The following is a 27,970-nucleotide window of genomic DNA, read 5'->3' as shown; positions in this document are numbered from 1 at the left end:
TTCAGTTAACTACAAGCAAAAAGGTTATGTTAATTCTGTTTAAACTAGGACTTTTCTAGATAGTTTTGTCAAAATTTAACTAGACAGTGAAACTAGATAGTTTCACTGTACAGATTCATGATAATATCTGAATAGTTTTACGTTTCTAGTTAAACGTTACAAAAACTTTATAGATAATATGTCGCACCCAGTCTTCCATGATTATTTTCTACATGGGTAACATTTTTTAGAAGCGTCAAAGTGTGCGCGCGCCTGCAATATCATCATTTCTAAAATTTATTTGTAAATAAATAAAATTAATTCAAAATTTAAAAAAGTCATTAATCGAAATTCATTGAAAACTCTCGAATTCATTAATTAAAACACTTTATTCATTAATTACATTTGTAATTCGTGTTATTTCTTTCATTATCTTTTTGTACCATTCATATTTATCATTATTTTTATGATTATACATAAGTTCCACCTTTAAACAATCACCTAAATTAAAAAGTTGAATTTCTGTAATGTTTACAATAGAAAATTCAGTTCCTGGTAAAAGAATTGATATAGTTTCATTAAATTTATAAAATTGACTAATTTTTGCTCTAAAATAAGATTGACTAAATTTCATTTCATACAAAATATTTTTATAACCAGACAATGGAACTGTAGCTAAATTAATTGAATACATTAAATTTGTATAGGACATGGAAAATTTCTGCAAATTATATATTTTTCTTGAAATTAATGTGCTATTAATAATGTCTATGGGTTTAGCTTCAATACTATATAATGTTAAATCAAATTCATCATCTGGATCATCAGATTGTCTTATTGCTAATTTATATAAAGCAATTTTCATAAAACTCGCCATATAAGTATTGCCTGTTATTTTTCTATATCCATTTGTCACGAAATTTCTTATAGCATAGTAATCTTCAAATGTGGTAAGATAATATGCATTTTGATCGTGAAAATCTGTAAGTATACTTATTAGCGATTGTTTCTCTTCAATTTTCTTTCTTTCTTGAAATGTGTAATGTAATTTAATTCTAATGGTACCATTATAGTTTGATATATAAGAATCATCTAGTTGTAGGTCGTATCTTAATTTTAATAGAAGTTGAGGATTCTCTATTCTATAGTGTTCAGCCCACTCAGGTATTTTTAAATCTTTATCATTTATCCAAGTTTCCATAAATTGTAAATCAATTCTATCTTCATCTGGAAATATGAACATCTTCATTGTTTCCATTATTTGCTCTTTTGTAAGATTTACTTGTTTCTCTAGGGCTAATTTTATAACCTCTTGCAGATTCCACCATTTTTTCATGCGACGTGCATGTCTTGGACAATCTGTTAAAGGTATTGATATTTGTAAATATATCTCAATGTCACATTTTTCTTTATTAAAAGAATGCATAGATAATCCAAAAGATACACATTTTTTAACATTCTTTTGTAGTTGATTATTTATTTCAAATATGTAATGTTTTTTTTTTACAAAAGTGTCATTATTAACTATAGAGTACATTTTTTCGCCATCTAATTCACTGTGTATTAAATGAACAAAATTTTTTGTTTTGTCCTCATAGTCTGTTCTTAGAAATGCAATTTCATTTTTGTTTAAATAGATAAATTTGTAACCATAACCAGTGTCAAGAGTAGAGTTATAAGTATTTGTGTACAAATAACGATTTGTTTTTTTATCAAAAACATTTATTTGCCTTAAAACATTAGATTTCAAAATATATAAATTATTAAGAATGTTTGTAAAAGATGTAAAAGAAAAATTAGTTTTACTTTGTAATCTATAAATTATTGTATGAAAAAATAATAGATATTTATTAGTTATGAAATTAATTTGAAATTCAGGTTCATCTATGTGTAATGATAATTTCTCAAAAAATAATTTACAAATATTTTTTGTTTCAAGCAATTGTAATATATATTCTATACTTTTTTCTGTAAATTTTGAATTCTCATCAACAACATTCTTCATAAAAATTGTTCTAATTGATGTTCCTAATGAAGAAAGGAATAATTTTGTATTTTCTTGAATTATAAATGAAGAGATATCTTTCTTAAAATTATTTAAGAATTTAAATTCATTTATTTCGCATGAATTTTCTTTGTTAATATTTTCCGATGTTATTTCTATTTTACACTGATAAAACGGCACCAATGTTAATCCAAATTCATTCCACCATTTATTTAATGTTCGATCGGTGCCAGAAAATTTTAGATATGATTCAATTCTTAATTTTTTATACGCTATTAATTGTTGCCAAAATAAATCCATAGTCTGATTAGCTGATTTTAAATGAATGCGATGAAACCGATGATTTAGTAATGTTTGAATATTAACATTAATTACTTTTTCAAAGTCTTTGCCATTAACTAGTTTAATTAATTTAGTAGTATATTTTTCCCGCATTAATGCAAAATAATCTGAAGTTGCATTTTCAGGATTGTAAAATTCAAATAAATCATATGATAATCGTGTAGAATTATCAAAGATACCATGTACGATGTAATCAGCAGGGGCTAATAAATCTATATCAATTTTATCATATTTTAAATATTTTAATAAAGGTTCTTCAAATGATTGTTGAATTGATTTTAAATCATGCTTTTCAAATATGTCACTAATTTTATTTATATAATTCATAAACCAGTCCGATAGAGTTGTAAAAGAAAATTCCTGGATACATGAAAAGTTTGCTGACATATTTAAATTTTTAGAAATTATTGATTCTGTTTCTTCTAAACTTGAATGTTTGCAATGAATGTTTCTTGATAAATCTTTGTAAAATCTTGAAAGAAATTTGTGCAATTGATAATTAGTGTCTATTATTAATTTACTTTTTATTTCATTAAAAAGCGAATCTATATGTGAAAAAAGATTTTCATAAGCTGCTTTCCAGTAATCAGAATCAAAATTAATATTTTTTATTTTTTCATTTTCAACAGACTCCCGAGAAAGATGAAGAAAAAGAGCTGGCAGAGCAAATGCTTGTAAACATCCAAAACTAATATTTTCATTAAATATATTATTATGTATTATTAAACCTGTTATTAAGTATTCGTCAAATAAAGTTTCTTGATTTAAAATAGTTGAATTGAAATTAAAATCTGTATAATAAGCAGTATTAATTCTACCGGGTTGAAGAAAATTTGATCCAGCTTGTGCATAAATGTAATCAAGTGACAATAGAGTAAGATTAGTCTTTGGTTGAGGAAATAACGGTGAAATGATATCTGTAAATATTCTATTTACTGCTAATGAAGATAGTTTGGAGTATTTGGCGTACTCGTTTTCAAATTTTGCATTTCTAAGCATAATTATTATTTCCCTTAGAAACAAATCTAATTGCAAATTTTTTACTTTACGAAAAACATCAGCCAAGAAACCATAAATATTTGTATATTTGTCAAAAACAAGGGATTTTATAATATAGTTGAACATGGTATTCACAAAAATTACATCAATATTTTCGTTTTCTTCTTCTCCATATAAGTCACTACCTTTTAACAAATATCTAATTAGTTTAAGTTTCATTTTTTGATTATCATGATAGTCTTCTAAATACTCATAAAGTGCATTAACAACTGGAATTTGTCTGTTTTGATCAACTTCTGGCAAATATTTTTCAATGAATAAGAAATCACTGAGTGCGTACAAGCAGCTAAAGATTGGTAAAAAATTTACTGTCTCTATAGGATTTGTGTAGGGTATGTTATCCATTATTAAAAATTTAGTTCCTTTTTTCAATAATGACTTTTCATTCAATATTCACGGATGTTTTAACACAGTAGAAGTATGAAATCTGTTAAAAATGAAATTATTTATATACAATTACAAATGTTTTAGAAATTTTCATCAATTAATTTAATATTATATTAATTCTTATATATTTAAAAAAATATATATTTAATTATGACGTAGTAAATAATTTTTTATTTAATGAACTAATTAGAATTAAATTAGAAAAATAATAAATACAAATTCTATGTTTAAATAAAAAAAATATTTCCAGAATATAAATCATTGTGTTTTTGACATATTTATAAATATTTTAATATAAAAATTTAATTTCATTAATTTTTAAAAATTATTTCTAATACGCAACTAGGAAAATTTTATTTAATCAGTTTCCAACTAAATATTTTTTTAGTTTTTTTTTTTTAAATATTAGTTTTTAAAAATTATATTAAGTTTCTTTAGAAAATATTTGCAATACCTAGAATAAGATGCGTTGATGGTAACTTTGTAACGTGCTGCCTTATTTGTTAATGACATTTATACCATTTTTTTAAGTTAAACAATTTTTTCTTATATATATTTACTATAGGTATGATATATTATTTATCCACATTTTATTTATACAACTGTAAATTTAATACTTTAATCCTACTTATTAACTATGTAAGACACTTTGTAATTTTATAAAAAATAAATTTAAACAAGTGTTAAAATTTAAATTTGTTGGATTAAAAAAAAAAAATAAAAAATTTAGAATAATTACAAAAGGGCACTGCCCGTATACATATGAATAAATAAATAATGAAATAAAGTTTAAAATTATTACACAAATTAATATCACTAAACTATATGTTGAACAATATTAAATAAGAATTAAATTTAACAATATATTTATTTAAATAAATACTTAATAACAGTGTGTTCGACAGCTATATGTAGATCGAAAGAAAAACAAATAAACTATACTTTACATACTTTACATATTATACTTTTTTTTATCATTGCTAATCGGAGGATCTCACATTTAAAATAGACTTATTTATTTATTGTTAATTATTTACATAATATTTATTAACTATTCATTACTTTAATAATTATACATAAATTTCACATGTAAACAATGACCTATATCAATTTATTCGATGTTTTACGAGAAAAGTAGTAGAAAAATTAATCAATCACATATGATTTAACGCTATTAACGAACATTTATAAATATAAAAATGTTTTATAGTTTAGACAAAAGTCGTGTGATTTCTTTCATAATACTTTTATACCATTCGTATTTCTCTTTACTTCTATGATTATATATTAATTCAACTTTTAAATAGTTACCTATTTTGAAAAATTTCTCTTCACTAACTCTTACAATGGAAAATTCAGTTCCAGGCAATAGAATTGGTATTTTTTCATTAAAATGATACAATTTTTTAATATTTGCTCTAAAATAAGGTTGAATAAATTTCATTTCATATAAAATATTTATATATCCAGGCATTGCAACATCAGAGAAACTAATAGCAGATAATTCAGTAACATGTGTCATTGAAAATTTTTTCAAAATATGTATTTTTCCTGATACGAATGTTCTGTTAACAATATCAATAGGAACGACTTCAGTTCGAAATAAAATTGTATCAAATTCATTTTTTGGATCATCTGATTGTCTTATTGCTAATTTATATAAAGCAATTTTCATAAAAGTTGCCTCATGTGTACTCTCCGTTATTCTCGTATAACCGGTTGTGACAAAATTTCGAATCGCATAGTAATCTTCAAATGAAGCAGCATAACGTGCCTGTTCCAAATTAAAATTTTCAATTATTTTCTCCAATGACATTCGTCTCTCAATTTGCTGTCTATTTTTGAAGGAGTAAATGGAATTAATTATTAATCTTCCATAAAAGTTTGTTACATTAATAATTTCAAGTTCAAGTTGGTTTTTTAATTTAAAGAACAGAGCATAATTGTCAATAATATACTCTTTACCCCATTCTGGTAATGTCAAGTCTGTACTTTTCGACCAATCTTCCACAAATTTTAAATCCATACGACCTTCATCTGGAAATGCATATAATTCCATTGTTTCCATTACCAGTTGTTTTGAAAGATTAGAATTTCTTGTCAAAGCAACTTGTATACATTCAGTCATATGTCGTTGCTTTTCCACGATACGTTTATGCAATGAACATTCCAGAAACGTTGATACTTTATTTTTGTTAATTCCACATTTTCCGTCATCGGTAGGATGCATATATATTCCTACAAAGTCATCAGCATCAATTCTCTTTTGTAGTTGGTTATAAAATTCATATATGTACCGCTGTTGAAGTACGAAAGTGTCATTCTGAATTAACGAATACATTTTTTCTCCATTAGGTTTAGTATAATTAAAAGTAATAAAAAATTTTTTATTTACTTCAAAATCAGTTCTTAAATGTGCAGTTTTAAATGGGGCTAAATAAATAAACTTATAACCGTAACCAGTATTAGTAGTTAAATTTTCACTCTTTATGTATAGAGTTTGTTTTACCCTATTACCCAAAATATTTATTTGTCTCGAAGAATTAGATTTAAAGATTTGCATATTATGTATATAATTTTTAACATTAATAAAGGAATAAAGCTTTTTGTTTTGTAATTCAGAAATTTTTAAATTTAGAAACATTAGATTTTCATTAGTTATTGATTCAATTTCAAATCCAGGTTCCTCTAAATGCAATGACAATTTTTCAAAATGTTCCATGGTATTTGTATTATTTTGTAGTTGTATTGGTTTTTTTGTATTTAATTTGATTGTGTAATCACTTAATTCATCAGTTATATTTTTCAAATAAATTGTTTTAATAGTTGTACCTATTGAGGAGAGTAATGTTCTCGTTTTTTCTGGAATTATTAATACAAATATATTATTAGGTAATTCATTAAAATACTTTATTTCATTGAATTCGCCTACAGATTGAACGTGAGAATTATCCTGTGCTTTTTCTATTTTTGACTTATAAAACGGCACCAATGTTAAACCAAATTCTTTCCACCAATCACCTATTTTTTGATTAATGCCAGAAAATGATAAATATGATTCAAGTCTTACTGTCTTATAGGCTATAAATTCTTTCAAAAATAAATCCATATTCTGGTCAACTGATTTTAAATGTATACGATGAAACCTATGACTTAGCAGTAGTTGAATATCGACACCAATTTTATCTTGAAAATTTTCATCATTATCAGCTACTTTGATTAATGTGGTAGTATAATTTTCTCGCAATAAAACATAATATTCTGTAGTTTGATTTTTATGATAGTTAAACTCAAACAAATCGTATGGTAAACGTGTAGCACTATCAAAAATGCCATGCACGACATTATCTTTTGGAGCTAGTAAATCTATATCTACGTTAGCAGAATTTAATGATTTTAATAAAGGTTTTCCAAATGATTGCTCAACTGACTTCATATCATGCTTTTGAAATGTTTCACTAACTATATTTAAATAATTAATAAACAATTGAGATAAACTTGATATCATAATTTCCCCACGGCATTCATTTAAAAGTAAAAGAACTGGTGAATTTATTTTTTCTCCTGAACTTAGATGTTTGCAGTTAATGTTTAACATGTCTTTAATTTTTGCCAAATGTTTGTAAAATTTTAAAAGGACAATGTGCAATTCATAATTTGTGTCATTACTCAGTTCATCATTTATTTGATAAAAACACTCATTAATGTGAGACAAGAGATTTTCATATGTTCTTTTCCAAAAATACGGATCAAAAACTAGATGTGCAATATTTTCGTAATCATCAATATATTTTTTCGAAGTATATAAAAAAAGTGCTGGTAAAGCAAATGCCGGTAAATTTGATAAACTTCTGTTGTTATTTATTAAATTTTTTCTTATTATTAATCCTGTTGTTAAGTATTCGTCAAATAAATTTTCTTGATCCAAGACGGTTGAATTAATATTTTCAAAATCTGTATAATATGCAGTATTAATTTTACCAGGTTTAAGGTACAATAATCCAGCTTGTGCTAAAATATAATCAAGTGACAAAAAATTAATATTTCTCTTAGATTGTGGAAACAATGGTAATATTATATCTGTAAATATCCTGTTTGCTGCTAAAAGAGTAAGTCTCGACGCTTCACCATACTCATTTTCAAATGTCGCAGTTCGTAGATTGGACAATATTTCCTTAAACAAAATATCTAATTGTATGTTTTGAGTTTTTCGAACAACCTCAGCCAAGAAGCCATAAATATTTCCATATTTATTAAACACAAGAGATTTAATAATATAGTCAAACATGGTATTCACAAAAATTATGTCAACATTTTCGTTTTCTTCTTCTCCATATAAGTCGCTACCTTTTAACAAATATCTGATTAGTTTAAGTTTCATTACTTGATTATCACGATAGTCTTCTAAATACTCATAAAGTGCATTAACAACTGGAATTTGTCTGTTTTGATCAACTTCTGGCAGATATTTTTCAATGAATAAGAAATCACTGAGTGCGTATAAGTAGCTACAGATGGATATAAACTGTACTGTTTCCAGTGGATTTGTGTAGGCTATGTTATTCATTTTTTAAATGTAGTTCCTTATATTAATATTACTTTTCCATTTAATGTTTAGACTTCTTATTGTTAATATAAGTAGACATGTATAAAGTAAAATAGTTGGGATACGTAAATCAAATCTGTTGAAAAGTAAATAATTTATTATTTATGCTATTAAAATCATACTTTTGTCTACACGGAGAAAAATGAGTTTGCTGTAATATGAATAGCAAATTTTTAGCTCTAGTAGCTAATATTTAGCTGCAACAGCAAAAAATGTTAGCTATGGAAGATAATTATTAGCTGTATTAGCTAACAATAATATAATAGCAATTGGGGTTAGCTAATGTAAGTAAATTTTAGCTAATATAGCCAACTATTTTTCTCCGTATATGTACATTGATTGAAATTTAAAAATTTATGCAGAACATTTTATTTCAATTCTGTTTAGATATATATGTAATATGTATATTTGTTGCAGTCGTATTTTGCGAAAAACCGCATTTCATGAAGTGTCACTTTGTGAAAAAAATTTATATTTTTTGGACATTTCATGAATTGCAAAAGCAGATTTATGAATTTTGTATAATTATATTCGATCTCACAATACATCCAAATATAAAATATAAATTTCATTACCTAGTATGTAACACTTTACTATTTTAACCTCTAAAATTGACGAATCTATAAATCGTCACATAAGGAATAGTTACCTGTATTTATCATTTTGAAAAAAATTAAACTGATTCACTGATTCAGATTAAAAATTAAATACTGACATTCCTATATGTACGAATGTGATAAAATAAAGTTAAACGTTTAAGCCACGTGTCACAATAGGGGGGAGGGGGGGGGGGTTCAGTGTAAAACCACTCTTGGCCACGTAGGGGGAGGGAGGGGTCAAAAAGTTGCAAATTTTTTTTAATAGAATTGTTATTAAAGTCTAATTTTTATTTAACCATATTCTTATTTAATTAAATTTTCGCTAAACCAAATTTATATTTATTAAATAAACAATTCTTTTTGCATAAACAATAAAGATTAATTGGAATTTCTATTGCATTTCAAAGAGACATAATTTTTCTATATGCTCACCAAATTTTATTAAATTTCATTAACAAGCAACGGAGTAATTGCAAATTTAGTGGAAAGGTAACAAAATATTTAATTGTTAATAAATAATTTAAAAAATAATTTTTTTAAAAACGCATTTCAGAAATCTTTTTAATACGGCTTCCTGCAATAGATTATGAAAAAAAATATTAAAATTTTTAAAAGTCAGTTTTAGGTGGCTCAGTTGGGAAATTTTCACCCATGTATCAAAAAACCAAACTTTACGAAATGAGTCTAATACTTGAATTCAAAAAGTCAAATGCACCAAAGAAACTGACTGTTAATTCTTACCTCTGTTACAACCGACCACTCGCTCCCCTACTAAACTTATCATAAAATAAATTTTCTTCCACAAAGTAGCACTTTATGAAATCAAATTTTTCACAAAACGACTACGACATATAGACTATTAAAATTAATAAGAAATATATAAATGATTGTTGCTTACCTATAAATTTTGAAGTGTAGAAATAATCACCTTCTAACTTCTATTTTATTTAAATATATAAACGAATTGTTGGCAGTTGCACAATTTTTCTTATATTTACTGTGGTGTGTTAATATTACCTTTTCAGTTTTGTTGATACAATTGTAACATTCAAATTTTAATTTTACTTTGTACTTATGTATCACTTTTTTTCTTAACAAACATATTTTTAAAGAAGTGTTAAAAAAATATTTTAAATTATTCTCTAAAACTGAATTAGTAGAATAAAAATGCAAAAATATAATTGTAATTAGATGTTACTTTTAGTTTCGACTTGTGGCTGAGTATATCATAGGTATAGGTGTAAATTTTATAAGGTTTCATGTCAAGTCAATGTATAAAATATATATTCTTCTTAATTATAAGCTTTTCGATCACATCACGTTGAACATCTTCAGTAACACTAAAATATCAATGATTAACAATCGATTAGTTGTTATTTTTGTGAATTTAAAATTATTTCTGCAATATTGCATTACAAACTTTTGCTTCTAGGTATAATTGCAAAACATCCGAGGATCCAATTTACCATGGAGATCGGAAATTTAAAAATAAATTTTCTAGATGTCACTTTAATAATTGAAAACAACAGAATTATCACAAACTGGTACAGGAAAACGACATGGTCCGGAAGATACCTCAACTATCATTCCAACACTTCTATTAAATTTAAAATTAGTACTATTAACAGTCTAGTTGATCGTGCCATAAAGCTTTCGAATAATAGATTTCATCAAGAAAACATCAACTTGATAAAGGAAATTTTGATCCAAAACAACTACCCTATAGAATTTATTAATAAACACATGCATAAAAGATTAAATAAAATTTTTAACTATAACGGCCTAAATAATCAAGTTAAAAACACTTTTCAATTCGATAAAATAGTAGTTTTACCATACGTGCATGAATTGCATAAGAAATTAAGTAACTTTTGTAAAAAACACAATCTAACACCAGTTTTGCAAACAGAAAGAAATAATGTTGACATCTTCCGATCCATGAAGGATCCGACATCGCTTCTCGACAAATCTAATGTCATATACGAAATACCATGTGATAGTTGTGATGGTGTATATATTGGTCAGACTGGTAGAAAATTAAAAAAGAGAATTTATTAACACAAAAGAGATTCGTCGAATATTGTGTAAATTGTGTAATATTTTAAATTAAGTGGATTTGTTTAAATCGCGTGAAGATGAGAATATAATTAAATTATTAAATGTTTATGTTGGTTGGAAGTTCAGCATAATTTTTATTTACAGAACTTTATGAGTATACATAAGCGTGACCGTAAAGTGCTGATACTTCGTAAATTTAATTCAGTGAGATTTCAATGATGAAATTGCCGGAATTCTGCATCCGAATCAATACAGAATTCTAATGATTTTCAATAAAATATTACTGAATTTCTCTAGAAATCTTGCTAAAGTGATTCAGTTGTTAAATTCCAGCCATTTCATCAGTGGAGTCTTACTAATTCAAATTTAGATAGTCCACATTGATATCATTCAATTATTTATAATATTTTACAATCGAATTTTTTTATAGAAAGTTTGTATTAATGTTTGTTTTTACTGATGTAAATAAATTTATAAGAATAAATACTGAAATACCTTAAGTTATACACTGAAAGAAATTTTTCGTAATTACTGCCATAATTCTTGCTGTTTCTGTCATATCGTATAACTGAATTAACATGGAACTGTTACTGCCATACAGTTTGGGTAATCCAACCAAACGAATAGTACGAATAGTAGTAGGCTAATATAACCTAACTTACCTACCAAATTGATAGACTGTATAACCAATTCAACCAGAAATCTCAACCATAAGTTTATGGCTGAAATTTCGATAGCATTTCTTTCCGTGCAATTATATTTATTAAAGTAAGTGGTAAAAAAGAGCTATAAAATTTATTTAAAATTATCTTGTATTAGTAACTACAACCTAAAATAAATTTATTCGTTAATTATACAAATGACGTTTAGTAATATTTATAATGAATACTTGCGCTTTGTAAAATCTTAGTAAAACTTTACTTATTTCCTTCAGTATATATTTTAAACAAAAAATCTCAATGCGCACAAAACAATTTTATTAATTTTAAATTATTAATTACAGTTATTATTACAAATTTCCGAAAGATTTTATTTTCTCTAAGTTGACAATTATAAAAATGTTTTATAGTTTAGATGAGATTCGTGTAATTTCTTTCATAATACTCAAATTCCATTCATACTTCTTTTCACTCGAGTGATTATACATTAATTCCACCACTAAACTGTCACCAATTTTGGTAAAATGCGTTTCCCTAACGCTTACAATGGAAAATTTAATTCCAGGTAAAAGAATTGGTGTTATTTCACTAAAATAATGAAATTGTTTTACTTTTGCTCTAAAGTAAGGTTGAGTAAATTTAATTTCATATAAAATGTTTTTATAACCAGGCTTTGCAACAGTAGCAAAATTAATAGCTGACACGTTAGTAGTGTATGTTGTCAAAAATTTTTTTAAAGTATGTATTTTTCCTAATGTGAATGTTCTGTTGATAATATCAATAGGCATGGTTTCAGTTCTCCACAATATTTTTTCAAATTCATTATCTGGATCGTCTGATTGTCTTATTGCTAATTTGTACAAAGCAATTTTCATAAAACTTGCCTCATGTGTACTATCTAATATTCTTGTATAACCGGTTGTGACAAAATTTCGAATCGCATAGTAATCTTCAAATGAAACTGCATAATTTTCCAGGTGCAAATTGAAATCTTTAATTATTTTCTCCATTGATGTACCACTTTCGATTTTTTGTCTATCTCTAAAGTGATAAATGGAATCAATCTTAAATGTTCCATCAAAATTTGTTAAAGTATTAACCTCAAGTTTCAAATCATTTTTTAATTTAAAAAATAGAGCATGATTTTCAATTATATATTGTTTACTCCATTCTGGCAAACTTAAGCTTGTGTTATTTACCCAATCCTCCACAAACTTTAAATCCATACGACCTTCATCTGGAAATGCATATAATTTCATTGTTTCCAATACCAGTTGTATTGAAAGATTAGAATTTTTTGTCAAAGCAACTTGTATACATTCAGTCATATGTCGCTTTGTTTCATTGAAACGTTCAGGCAGTGAACATTGGAATAACTTTACTAACTGAATTCCTTCACTTACGTTTTCGTAACATTTTTTTTCATCGATAAAATACACATATATTCCTAAAAACTTAGCTGCGCTTATACTCTTTCGTAGTTGGTTATTAATTTCAAAAATGTAGGATTGTCCATGTTCATAATTATCAATCTGTATTATTGAATACATTTTTTCTCCATTAGGTTTAGTATGATTTAAAGAAAGAAACATTTTGTTATTTCTTTCAAAATCAGTTCTTAAATATGCAGTTTTATATGGGGCTATATAAATATACTTATAACCGTAACCAGTATTAGTAGTTAAATTACCACTTTTTATGTATAGAGTTTGTTTTACCCCATTACTCAAAATATTTATTTGTCTCGAAGTATTAGATTTAAAAATTAGCATATTATTTAAGTAATTTTTAACACTAATAAAGGGATAAATCTTTTTGTTTTGTAATTCAGAAATTTTTAAATTTAGAAACATTAGATTTTCATTAGTTATTGATTCGATTTCAAATCCAGGTTCATCTAAATGCAATGACAATTTTTCAAAATTTTCCATGGTATTTGTATTATTTTGTAGTTGCATTGGTTTTTTTGTATTTAATTTAATTGTGTAATCACTTAATTCATCAGTTATATTTTTCAAATAAATAGTTTTAATAGTTGTACCAATTGAGGAGAGTAATGTTCGCGTTTTTTCTTGAAATATTGATAAAGATGTATTATTAAGTAATTCATTAAAATACTTTATATCATCAAATTCTCCTACATATTGAATGTGAGAATTATCCGGAGCGTTTTCTATGTTTGACTGATAAAACGGCACCAATGTTAAACCAAATTCCTTCCACCAATCACCTTTTCTTTGATCACTATCAGTAAAAGATAAATATGATTTAAGTCTTAATTTTTTATACGCTATAAATTCTTTCCAAAATACATCTAAAGACTGATTAGCTAATTTTAAATGTACACGATGAAATCGATGATTCAATAATGTTTGAATATCAACACCAATGTTTTCTTTAAAATTTTCTCTGTTATCAGCTATTTTAATTAAAGTTGTTAAATAATTTTCCCGCATTAATGCATAATATTCTGTGCTGTCATTTTTAGGGTAGTAAATGTAAAACAAATCATATGGTAATCGTGTAGTATTATCAAAAATGCCAAGCACAACATTATCATTTGGAGCTAGTAAATCTATATGTACATTTGCAGATTTTAATGATTTTAATAAAGGTTCTCCAAATGATTGCTGAATTGACTTTAAATCATGCTTTTGAAATATTTCCCCAACCTCATTTATATAATTCGTAAACGATTCAGACAAGCTTGGTAACATAAATCCCCTTAGACAATCATATAATAACGAAACAGTTGTTAGTTGAATTGGTCCTACTGAGATTAAATGTTTGCAATGAATTTTTAAAACATCTTTAAGGTTTGCCAAAAGTTTGTAAAATTTTAGAAGGACTGTGTGCAATTGGTAGTTAGTATCGTTTACCAATTTACCTGCAATTTCATTAAAAAAGGAATCAATGTAAGAAAATAAATTTTCGTAAGCTGCTTCCCAATAATAGGGATTAAAAATTATATTTCTTATATTTTCGTTTTGTACTAAGACTGTCGAAACATAGGATAATAGTGCTGGTAAAGCAAATGCCCGTAAGTTTGATAAACTTCTATTGTTATTTATTAAGTTTTTTGTTATTATTAATCCTGTTGTTATGTATTCGTCAAATAAATTTTCTTCATCCAAGACGGTTGAATTAATATTTTCAAAATCTGTATAATATGCTGTATTAATTTTACCAGGTTTAAGGTACGATAATCCCGCTTGTGCTAAAATGTAATCAAGTGATAAAATATTAATATTTCTCTTAGATTGTGGAAACAATGGTACTATTATATCTGTAAATATCCTGTTTGCTGCTAATGGAGTAAGTCTCGACGCTTCGCCATACTCATTTTCAAATGTTGCATTTTGTAAATTAGACAATATTTCCTTAAACAAAATATCTAAATTCAAGTTTCGAGTTTTGCGAACAATCTCAGCCAAGAAGCCATAAATATTTCCATATTTATTAAACACAAGAGATTTAATAATGTAGTCAAACATGGTATTCACAAAAACTATGTCAACATTTTCGCTTTCTTCTTCTCCATACAAGTCGCTACCTTTTAACAAATATCTAATTAGTTTAAGTTTCATTGTTTGATTATCATGATAGTCATCTAAATAATCATAAAGTGCATTAACAACTGGTATTTGTTTGTTTTGATCAACTTCTGGCAGATATTTTTCAATGAATAAGAAATCACTGAGTGCGTATAAGTAGCTACAGATGGATATAAACTGTACTGTTTCCAATGGATTTGTGTAGGCTATATTATCCATTTTTTAAATGTAGTTCCTTATATTAATATTGCTTTTACATTTAATGTTTAGACTTTTTATTGTTAATATCAGTAGACTTAGAAGTAAAATAGTTGAGATACGTAAATCAAATCTGTTGAAAATTAAATAGTATATTATTTATGCAATTAAAATCATACTTTTGTCTATGTACATTGATTGAAACTTAAAAATTTATGCATATTTTATTATAAGGCTGTGTAGATATATATGTAATATGTGTATTTGTTGCAGTCGTTTTGTGAAAATGCGCATTTCATGAAGTGTCACTTTGTGAAAAAAAAATTATTTTATTCAGCATTGTTTGAACATTTCATGAATTGCATAAGCAGTTTTATAAATTTTGTATAATTATATTCGATTTCACAATACGTTCAAATGTAATAGTTATTTATGAGACAAGTGCGTAAAGTAGTTGATTATATGAGTGCGATGTTTGCAGCACGAGCCGAAGGCGAATGATGCTCACGCTTATGAAAAGAGGCACTTTACACATACTTTTCGATGCGTAAAGTTCAACTTTAGAGGTTAGCGTTGTAAAAAATACTAAGGGGCGACCAGGGCTCGAAGTTCCGCTGTGAGTCTTTACATAACTATAATCTACACTGAGAGACCTTTTGCACCGTAGCCGACTTTCGACAGGGGGCTGCGGAGCATTCTGTTGGTAAGCTACGAGACTATACATTTGTGCTGCTGCGGTACATTTTTGGGCACGTGACTGCCAAAAAGTTGTACAGCTACAAACCAAATTTGGCGTCTCCACTATTTCGGTGAGCTACTCACCAACATTTTGGACAGTCACGCTCCAAAAATTTTACCGCCGCACAGCAAAACCATAGTGGTGCTGCTGTCACTTACTTTGTTCCGCTGCAGTCCAAAAGGTCTCTCAGTATACTATTGCCTCGTTTCTTTGGATAGTTATTCCAACTCGAAATAAAGAGAAAAGTAGATTACGAAAACTATATAATTAAAGTGACTGCGACTAACAATGCAATTATAGAATATAATGTCAGAAAATGTTTGTTTGTATACCTACTAAATGTGGTACTAAAATCTAGAAATCCCAAGATTGTTCATAAAAAGTTAAAAACTTTTAAAAGTTTATAACAAATGATTAATAAATAATAGTAAATCATATATTGGCAAAAATTATTTTATTTTTTACGTGTAAAATCATTTGCTTTTTCTTGAACAACTAAAAAATTTAAGCGGCACAACTCTCCCCAGGGCCGCGTTGCCTCGCTGCACAAAATCAATTTTTACAAAAAAAACTGTTTAAAATTACCAGAAAATAATAATGGATTTAAAAACTACAATAAATTTTACAATAGATAGACTAGAAATTAAAACAAAAAGTTGTCATTTTACTAGCATTTTCTTTAGTTTTTTCAAAATTGGCACATTCAGCCTCGGTCTCTTCCAATATGTAACACTTTGCCATTTTAACCTCCAAAATTGACGACTCGTTTACTAGGGCGGATAAGGAATAGTTACCTGTATTTATCAATTCTAAAGGGTGTAAAAATAAAAAAGAATCAAATACTTGAAGTCAACCTAACCCACGGCAAAAATTTTTAAATTAATTGATATTTCTAATAATGTGTCATTATCAGTAAAATCTAATATGGTTTAGTGAATAGATATATATATATATATATATATATATATATATATATATATATATATATTTAGAAGCTTTATGCACAAAAAAATAAAAAAGATAAGAATATTATATATCAAAAAACCAATTTTACGAAAATGATTTTTATCGATTCCCTGTCAGAATTGACGTAAATCCTAAAAATCTTTTAAATCTACGACTACTGGACAATTGGTTGTCCTTATCAATTGAAAAGATTCTGAAAATAAGGTATATAGAGTCTATAATACTTGAAGTCAAAAAGTCAAATGCACCAATAAAACTGACTGTTACTTCTTACCCCCTTTTATAACCGACCCCTCGCTCTCCTACTAAACTTATCGTAAAATAAATTTTCTTCCACAAAGTGACAATTTATGAAATCAGGTTTTTCACAAAACGAATGTAACATATAGACTATTTAAATTAATAAGAAATATATAAATAATTGCTTACCTACAAATTTTGAAGCGTAGAAATAGTCACCTTTTAACTTCTACTTCATTTAAATATATACGCGAATTGTTGGCATTTGCACAATTTTTCTAATATTTACTATGGTGTGTTAATATTACCTTTTCAGTTTTGTTGATACAATTGTAACATTCAAATTTTAATTTTACTTTGTACATATGAGGCATTGTATTGCAAACCGTACCACCTGCAAAAGACTATCGCGTGTAGAGCACTTTTCATATATAATTTATTTTATTTAAAAAACTTTAAATATAAAATGTAAATAATGCCTTGAATAGAGAATTTTTCAAGCTTCCAGATGGTAATAAGCATTTTTTAAAAAAATAATTATTTCTTGGTTTAATTTGTATTTAAAAAATTTATGTACTGGTATCTCAAAGCATGTCATCTTCAATTTTGTTGAAGATTTTCCAAAAAGAAAGCTTAAATTCTCTAGTTTCTTCCATCCAAAGATTATAATGGAGTTTTCAGTGGATTGAGAAAAAAACTTAAAATATAAAATATAAAACTTTTATTCAATTTAACAGAGGAAACGTAACCCTTTTAAATTTCACTTCTCAGTCGAAATCATTTGTTTTTTTCTTTTTAAAAATTGAAAAAAGAAAAAAATTCCTACTCATTTACCTAAAAATTGCAAAAAACAATTTTTGGGGGTGAACTTTTGGGGTAGTTTTCACACCTTAGATGTGCGATATGGCACTTATAAAAATATACGTGTCGAATATTTTTTAAAGAACTACAACATATCACAAGATGAGCGAAATCGGTGAGGCACACATCGGTAGTGCTCCTTGTAAGAAATAATTATTTTCTAAAATAAAAAACCTTATTACCCTCTGAAAGATTGAGAAATTCTCTATTAAAAAAATTATTTACATTTTATATTTAAAGTTTTTTAAATAAAATAAATTATATATAAAAAGTGCTCTACACGCGATATTCTTTTGCATGTGATACAACATTTTTCCTAATCAATAAGAATAAAATTGACTTGCAACTCGATACTCGGTGGTTTTTGAGGTCGCTGATTACAAATTTGGTGTCCAGGAACCCCAGAAACTACTAAGTAAAGAAATAGATGGTACGGGGTACTATCTAGATAGTACCAGGTACCATATTTGATCTTACATATACGGACAGCAATCTAGATTCTATCAGTGAGTGACTATACACCGCAGTGAGACATTCTCATGCGAAAGTGAGAAACTTTTCTCCTCTATGAGTGAGTAAAATCAAGGTTACCAACCTAGGAGACGTGTTGGTAAGGTAGGTATTGAATAGTTTCTCAAGAAAAAGTTAAATACCTACCTTACCAACACGTATCCTAGGTTGGCAACCTTGATTTTACTCACTCATAAAGGAGAAAAGTTTCTCACTTTCGCATGAGAATGTTTCTCTTCTCACTGCGGTGTATAATCACTCAGTTACTAGCGCCTCTGACGGCCGCAAGCGGCCGTCTTCGTTGCTACTGTTCCTTTTTCAATTTTCATTTTATTTATTTCATTTATTTCATTTCTTATTTTTTTTATTTCATATCGATTCAAAATGTAAAAGAAAAAATTTATGAATGTGAAATAAGAGAGAGTGATTTACGCTATAATCTCTCTTGCGCTAATCATTTTCAAAAAATTTCTTTGAAAACAATATTTTTCACTACCTACAGTTGTAATTATGTTCATTTTTGTTTTTTATAAATTATTTATTAATAACAAAAGAAACTAGTATATTATATTATGTAAGTGTTATATTAAAATGAATTACATATTTTAAAATTATCGCGCGCTAATTATTTTGCGACCAATTAAGTGGCTTTAACTGAATAGGTTATGTTCATTTCCACAACGTAACAGCTGTTCTCTAATCTAAAAGGATAATAAAAAACTTAAAGGAGATTCGAAATTTATTTCCGCTTTGTGTAAAATAGTGTTTTAATGATTAATTTTTTGTATATATGCAATTAAAACATTTTCAAAGTTTGTGTTTTTGATAAATAAGATTTATATTGGTAATATAACATTTAAATATTAGCGCTTATTTTTGACGAAATCAACTTCAGATACACCTGTACATTTCTAATCTAGAGATATGTTTCACCCTTCTATTAAGATTTTACATTCCCCATGCTTTTAATTAAAAGTTCGATTTTTTCGAGAGTTTTCGATATATACATTCGACCTTTTTATGTCATGTATTTTTTTAGAAAGGACTATCCAGATTGTACGGAGTAACATCTTGATTGTACTGGGTAATATAACCATACTTTTTGTAACATCTTTAATAGTACCGAGTAGCATAATGATAGTACCGGATAACATCTACTTTTTAACATCTTAAGATCATAAGTTCTTACCATCTATTTCTCTCCTTGTAAGTAAGTAAGTACTAATACTGACTTAAGGATTCCTAAACAGCGTGTTTTTCCTATCAGAATTACTAGAAATGAGTTTCAAGTCAATTTTATTTTTTTTTTTTTGGTTAGAAAAAATGTATTTTGATAACGGACAAAAAAACAAAATAGCGATTATTTTAAACATTTGAACCGATCTTGAAAAACGGCTAACGCAATTGAAATCAGCGTACCCAAATTAGGTTAATTCACTATATGCCCAGTTTGTTCATTTTTTGAACTAGCAGTGTTATTTGTAATATTTTCGCCTCGAATTTTCATATAGAAAAATTTGTATTAATGTTTATTTTTACTGATGTAAATAAATTTATGAGAATAAATACTGAAATATCTTAAGTTATAATTATATTTATTATAGTATGTGGTAAAAAAGGAATATAAAATTTATTTAAAATAATCTTGTTTTAGTAACAATTGTTAATTATACCCATGACGTATCTCAATGTACAAAACAATATTATTAATTTCAAATTATTAATTATAATCATTATTACAAGTTTCTGAAAGATTTTATTTTCTGTAAGTTGACAATTATAAAAATATTTTATAGTTTAGACCAGATTCGTGTAATTTCTTTCATAATACTCAAATTCCATTCATACTTCTTTTCACTCGTGTGATTATACATTAATTCTACCACTAAACAGTCACCAATTTTGGTAAAATGCGTTTCCCTAACGCTTACAATGGAAAATTTAATTCCAGGTAAAAGAATTGGTGTTATTTCATTAAAATAATAAAATTGTTTTACTTTTGCTCTAAAGTAAGGTTGAGTAAATTTAATTTCATATAAAATGTTTTTATAACCAGGCTTTGCAACAGTAGCAAAATTAATAGCTGACACGTTAGTAGTGTATGTTGTCAAAAATTTTTTTAAAGTATGTATTTTTCCTAATGTGAATGTTCTGTTGATAATATCAATAGGCATGGTTTCAGTTCTCCACAATATTTTTTCAAATTCATTATCTGGATCTTCTGATTGTCTTATTGCTAATTTGTACAAAGCAATTTTCATAAAACTTGCCTCATGTGTACTATCTGATATTCTCGTATAACCGGTTGTGACAAAATTTCGAATCGCATAATAATCTTCAAATGAAACAACAAAACGTGCATCTTCCACATTAAAATTTTCAATTATTTTCTCCATTGATGTTCCACTCTCGATTTTTTGTCTATCTCTAAAGTGATAAATGGAATCAATCTTAAATGTTCCATCAAAATTTGTTAAAGTATTAACCTCAAGTTTAATATCATTTTTTAATTTAAAAAATAGAGCATGATTTTCAATTATATACTGTTTACTCCATTCTGGTAAAGTTAAGTCTGTATTATTTACCCAATCTTCCACAAACTTTAAATCCATACGACCTTCATCTGGAAATGCATATAATTTCATTGTTTCCATTACCAGTTGTTTTGAAAGATTAGAATTTCTTGTCAAAGCAACTTGTATACATTCAGTCATATGTCGCTTTGTTTCATTGAAACGTTCAAGCAGTGAACATTGCAATAAATTTACTAAATGAATTCCTTCACTTACGTTTTCGTAACATTTTTTTTCATCGATAAAATACACATATATTCCTAAAAACTTAGCTGCACTTATACTCTTTCGTAGTTGATTATTAATTTCAAAAATGTAGAATTGTCCATGTTCAAAATTATCAATCTGTATTATTGAATACATTAATTCTCCATTTGGTTTAGTATGATTTAAAGAAAGAAACATTTTTTTATTTACTTCAAAATCAGTTCTTAAATGTGCAGTTTTATTTGGGGCTGAATAAATAAACTTATAACCGTAACCAGTGTTAGTAATAGAGTTTTTACTCTTTATATACAAAATTCGTTTTACCCTATTACCCAAAATATTTATTTGTCTCGAAAAATTAGATTTAAAAATAAGTATATTATGTAGGTAATTTTTAACACTAATAAAGGGATAAAGCTTTTTGTTTTGTAATTCAGAAATTATTAAATTTAGAAACATTAGATTATCATTAGTAATTGATTCAATTTCAAATCCAGGTTCCTCTAAATGTAATGACAATTTTTCAAAATGTTCCATGGTATTTGTATTATTTTGTAGTTGTATTGGTTTTTTTGTATTTAATTTGATTGTGTAATCACTTAATTCATCAGTTATATTTTTCAAATAAATAGTTTTAATAGTTGTACCAATTGAGGAGAGTAATGTTCGCGTTTTTTCTTGAAATATTAATAAAGATATATTATTAGGTAATTCATTAAAATACTTTATATCATCAAATCCTCCTACACATTGAATGTGAGAATTATCCGGAGCATTTTCTATGTTTGACTGATAAAACGGCACCAATGTTAAACCAAATTCCTTCCACCAATCACCTTTTCTTCGATCACTATCAGTAAATGATAAATATGATTTAAGTCTTAATTTTTTATACGCTATAAATTCTTTCCAAAATACATCTAAAGACTGATTAACTAATTTCAAATGTACACGATGAAATCGATGATTCAATAACGTTTGAATATCAACACCAATGTTTTCTTTAAAATTTTCTGTGTTATCAGCTATTTTAATTAAATTTGTTGTATAATTTTCTCGCATTAATGCATAATATTCTGTGGTTTCATTTTCAGGATAGTAAAAGTTAAACAAATCATATGGTAATCGTGTAGCATTATCAAAAATGCCAAGCACAACATTATCAGTTGGAGCTAGTAAATCTATGTTTACATTAGCAGATTTTAATGATTTTAATAATGGTTCTCCAAATGATTGTTGAATTGACTTTAAATCATGCTTTTGAAATATTTCACCAATTTCATTTATATAATTCGTTAACGATTCAGACATGCTTTGTAAAATAAATTCTTTTAGACATTCATGTATAAGCGAAGAAGTTGTTAGTTGAATTGGCCCTGCTGAGGTTAAATGATTGCAATATATGTTTAAAAGGTTGTTTACGTTTGCTAAAAGTTTGTAAAATTTTAAAAGAACTGTGTGCAATTGGTAGTTAGTATCGTTTACCAATTTACCTGCAATTTCATCAAAAGAGGAATCAATGTAAGAAAATAATTCTTCGTAAACTGCTTTCAAGTAATATGGATCATAAATTATATTTGTTATATTTTCGTTTTGAAGAAAAGCTGTCGAAACGTAGACTAAAAGAGCTGGTAAAGCAAATGCCCGTAAATTTGATAAACTTCTGTTGTTATTTATATGATTTTTTCTTATTATTAATCCTGTTATTAAGTATTCGTCAAATAAATTTTCTTGATCCAAGACGGTTGAATTAATATTTTCAAAATCTGTATAATATGCAGTATTAATTTTACCAGGTTTAAGGTAAGATATTCCAGCTTGTGCTAAAATGTAATCAAGTGACAAAAGATTAATATTTCTCTTAGATTGTGGAAACAATGGTAATATTATATCTGTAAATATCCTGTTTGCTGCTAAAGAAGTAAGTCTCGATGCTTCGCCATACTCATTTTCAAATGTCGCAGTTTGTAAATTGGACAATATTTCCTTAAACAAAATATCTAATTGTAAGTTTTGAGTTTTGCGAACAACCTCAGCCAAGAAGCCATAAATATTTCCATATTTATTAAACACGAGAGATTTAATAATGTGGTCAAACATGGTATTCACAAAAACTATGTCAACATTTTCGCTTTCTTCTTCTCCATACAAGTCGCTACCTTTTAACAAATATCTAATTAGTTTAAGTTTCATTGTTTGATTATTATGATAGTCTTCTAAATAATCATAAAGTGCATTAACAACTAGTATTTGTTTGTTTTGATCAACTTCTGACAAATAGTTTTCAATGAATAAGAAATCACTGAGTGCGTATAAGTAGCTACAGATAGATATAAACTGTACTGTTTCGAGTGGATTTGTGTAGGCTATGTTATCCATTTTTTAAATGTAGTTCCTTATATTAATATACTTTTCCATTTAATGTTTTGACTTCTTATTGTTAATATCAGTAGAAATAGAAGTAAAATAGTTGGGATACGTAAATCAAATCTGTTGAAAATTTAATAATATATATTTATGCAATTAAAATCATACTTTTGTCTATGTACATTGATTGAAACATAAAAATTAATGCATAATATTTTATTTTAAGTCTGTGTAGATATACAGGGTGTTCCAAAAGTATGGAAACTTTCAAATATCTCGAAAAGTACGAATTTTTGTAAAAAATCTTCAAGACAAAAGTTGTTCCAAACAAAAAGATGTACATCTTTGAAACCAAAAAATTGGGCCCGGAGCCCAATGTTGGGCCCTATAATGAAAAAAGTGGTTTTCTTAAATGAGACCACTAATTTTCAGTATCAAATTCGTAATCCCCAGGAAATTCTGCGTTGAGACATGTGGTATAAGTGCCCAAAATATTGGGCCTTATCCAAGATATTTGGTCCAAAATTTATCAACAGATAAATAAATTTTAAAAAATCGCATCTTGGAGGGATTTTGAGATCACAGGATAAAAAATTTAAAGCTACTTTTCAAATTGGGCACAGAGCCCAATGTAAGATTTCGCAGCCCAATGTGAGGCAGTAAAAAAATTAGTTTTCTTCTATTTCGTAATCGTTATGAAATTCTGGGCTTAGACTTGTGGTACAAATTTCAAAAATATTGGGCCCTCACATTGGGCTGCAAAATCTTACATCGGGCTCTATGCTCAATTTCTAATCCTGTGATCTCAAAATCCCTCCAAGATGCGATTTTCTAAAATTTATTTATCTGTTGATAAATTTTGGACCCAATATCTTGGATTGGGCCCAATATTTTGGGCACTTATACCACATGTTTGAACACAGAATTTCATGGGAATTACGAATTTGATACTGGAAATTAGTGGTCTCATTTAAGAAAACCACTTTTTTCAATGTAGGGCCCAACATTGGGCTCCGGGCCCAATTTTTTGGTTTCAAAGATGTACATCTTTTTGTTTGGAACAACTTTTGTATTGAACATTTTTTACAAAAATTCGTACTTTTCGAGATATTTGAAAGTTTCCATACTTTTGGAACACCCTGTATATGTAATATAAATGTCGCAGTCTTATTGTGAAAAACCCCATTTCATGAAGTGTCACTTTTTGAAATAAAATTATTTTATTCAGTATTTATATCTTAAAAATTATTTATTAATCAGTAATTATTTATATTTTTTAGAGTTAATCAACGATACAAATAATTATTGCAAAAACTATTTTAAAATACTGACTAACTATGTAATTGTAGAATTTAAGTCAAAAATGTTACAAAAATCTATTAATTCTACTATTGTTGAAAAAATTCTTTAAATGTTTATAATAAAAATATTTTTATTACAAAAACTATAATTAAATTGATTGCGATTAACTACCCAATTATAGAATATAATATAAGAAAATGTTTATTTGTATACCTACTAAAAGTGGTACTAAAATTTAGAAATCCCAAGATTGTTTATAAAAACCTTTAAATTATAACAAATGATTAATAAGTAATAGTAAATCAAATGTACGATAAATCGTTTACTGCTGCTCATAAGGTATAGTGACCTGTATTTTGCAATTCAAAAGCGTCTAAAAATAAAATAGAATCGAATACTTGAAGTCAAAAAGTCACATATCACCGAAAAAACTGTGAGTTATTGCATGTAACAACCAACTACCAGAAACTGTTACAACCTACCCCACAGCAAAAGTTTTTAAATTAATTGATATTTCTAATAATGTGTCATTATCAGTAAAATTTAATATGGGTTAGTGAATAGAGATATATATTTAGAAGCTTTATGCACAAAAAAGTAAAAAAGATAAGAAGATTATGAACCAAAAACTTTACGAAAATGATTTTTATCGATTGTCTGTCAAAATTGACGTAAATCCTAAAAATATTTTAATTCATTGCAAAAAGTCAAATGCACCAAAAAAACTGACTGTTAATTCTTACCTCTGTTACAACCGACCCCTCGCTCTCCTACTAAACTTATCACAAAATAAATTTTCTTCCAAAAAGTGTGACTTTATGAAATTAGATTTTTCGCAAAACCAGTAAATTAATAAGAAATTTATAATAATGCTTGCTTACCTATAAACTTTCAAGCGTAGAAATAGTCACCTTTCAACTTCTACTTCATTTAAATATATATAAACGAATTGTTGGAAATTGCACAATTTTTCTAATATATACTATGGTGTGTTAATATTACGTTTCAGTTTTGTTGATACAATTGTAACATTGAAATTTTAATCTTACTTTGTAAATATGAGGCATTCTATTTCAAACCGTACCACCTACAAAAGACGTGTAGATCTTTTTTCATATAGAATTTATTTTATTTAAAAAACTTTATATATAAACACACTAAAAAAAAGTAGAATTTTTACCCCAAAGATGGTATAAAAATTAAATGCAACAAATTTTACCATATTTGGGGGCGCCATCGTCTATATATGAATTAGCATTAGTTAAAATTACCCGCAACAAAATTTATCCAGCGTTGTTTCTATGAAATGTAAATAATGCTTTGAATAGAGAATTTCACAAGCTTTCAGATAGTAATAAGCTTTTTTTAAAAAATAATTATTTCTTATAGTTTAATTTGTATTTAAAAACTTTAAGTACTGATATCTTAAAACTAATCTTCAATTATGTTGAAAATTGCAGAAAAAAAGCTAAGATTCTCAAGTTTCTTCCATCCAGAGATTATAATGGACTTTTTAGTGGATTTAGAGAAAAAAATTAAAATATAAAATTGTTTTTTATTCAATTTGACATAGGAAACGTAACCCTTTTGAATTTCACATCTCAGTCGAAATAATATGTTTTTTTCTGTTAAAAAAAACATTTTGTCAAAAGTTTTTAGCAAAAATATAATTTAATAATATATATATAGTTATTATTAAAAATATTATGCATCTTTTATTATATTTAATTATATTAATAATATAAGTAACAACAAATTAATTATCATTTTCAATTTTATTGCAAATTTTCAACGCAAAATAAAAGTAACAATTTTTTAAATTATTAAGAAAAGTCAAATGTTTACGATTATTAAAATATTAATTAATAAAATATTAAATATTAAAACCGTCTTTAATTTATCTTCGACAAGACGCTCTTTTGTTGTTTTTTTTAAACCGCTGAAAATGATAATTTTAAGGAAACAGAAGGCTTACTATACGCACCAGGCATAGACGATTAATGTAAGCATACTTTTTTTTACTAATAAACTGCTACCGAATCTTTAAACGCGATTTTCTCAAAACTACATTTTCAAAGTTTCGGTAAACTCCCCAGCAAAAAGTATTTAATCGATTGAGATAAAAATTTAATGTTATTCTTGACACATTTAAAAAGGTCTGATACCAATAAAACAATAAATTTTTTAATAACAAATTAAGTTTTTTAAACAATTTGTGATGAAAAAAAGACGGTTTTCAAAAAAATTTTCACAAGTCCGACATTTTATTTTTTTTTGTTTAAAAATGTGAATTTTATTGGTATCAGACTTAGATTTATGTCTGTAGAACAATAATATCTTTAGTTTTTTCATTTTGGGTGACTGCGAAAGGTCCTGGAGTGTACCGAAAAATTTCTGTCTTCTTCGAGAAGTTGATTCGACGTTTAAAATTATTAACAAATTAACATTAATTATTGTAAAAAAATTTTGTTTACATAAATTAAGACGACAATAAAAAAAAATCTAAATTTTGTAACGATCGCTTTTTATTTACCCGCTTAAAAAATTCGTAAAAGAGCATCGACTTTCGAGCGTCACACCGTACTACTACCTTAAGTTATAATTATATTTATTATATTATGTGGTAAAAAAAGACTATAAAAATTATTAAAAATTATCCTGTTTTAGTAACTACAACTTAAACTTAATTTAATCGTTAATTAAAGTAATACCCCGGACTTACGCGATAGGTGAGACCGAGCAACGACCGTGTAAGTCGA

General features: G+C 26.6%; 2 protein-coding genes across 4 annotated transcripts; both read right to left on the bottom strand.

Moving 5' to 3' along the window:
- On the bottom strand, positions 1 to 26,146 carry LOC127280336 (uncharacterized). 3 transcript variants are annotated; one of them, XM_051303258.1, is made up of 3 exons: positions 26,093 to 26,146; positions 23,702 to 24,032; positions 1 to 3,510 (listed from the first exon to the last, which is right to left on the bottom strand). In XM_051303258.1, exons 2-3 carry the CDS (start codon positions 23,919 to 23,921, stop codon positions 368 to 370), a joined length of 3,363 nt encoding a protein of 1,120 aa, XP_051159215.1. In that variant the 5' UTR covers positions 23,922 to 24,032; positions 26,093 to 26,146; the 3' UTR covers positions 1 to 367. The 3 variants fall into 3 exon arrangements, with proteins under 3 accessions (XP_051159215.1, XP_051159214.1, XP_051159213.1); XM_051303257.1 differs by lacking the exons at positions 23,702 to 24,032; positions 26,093 to 26,146 and adding an exon at positions 4,227 to 4,353 and having other exon boundaries at positions 1 to 3,812; XM_051303256.1 differs by lacking the exon at positions 1 to 3,510 and having other exon boundaries at positions 20,453 to 24,032.
- On the bottom strand, positions 4,892 to 9,931 carry LOC127280339 (uncharacterized). The gene is made up of 2 exons (XM_051303263.1): positions 9,876 to 9,931; positions 4,892 to 8,454 (listed from the first exon to the last, which is right to left on the bottom strand). Exon 2 carries the CDS (start codon positions 8,337 to 8,339, stop codon positions 4,977 to 4,979), a length of 3,363 nt encoding a protein of 1,120 aa, XP_051159220.1. The 5' UTR covers positions 8,340 to 8,454; positions 9,876 to 9,931; the 3' UTR covers positions 4,892 to 4,976.
- Positions 26,147 to 27,970: the final 1,824 nt, after the last annotated feature.

The sequence above is a fragment of the Leptopilina boulardi genome, unplaced genomic scaffold (genome assembly GCF_019393585.1).
Source record: "Leptopilina boulardi isolate dan_hultmark-lab unplaced genomic scaffold, ZJU_Lbou_2.1 LbouV2_237, whole genome shotgun sequence".
In the NCBI taxonomy this organism is placed as follows: Eukaryota; Metazoa; Arthropoda; class Insecta; order Hymenoptera; family Figitidae; genus Leptopilina; species Leptopilina boulardi.
This window is presented reverse-complemented; position numbering and strand designations above follow the sequence as displayed.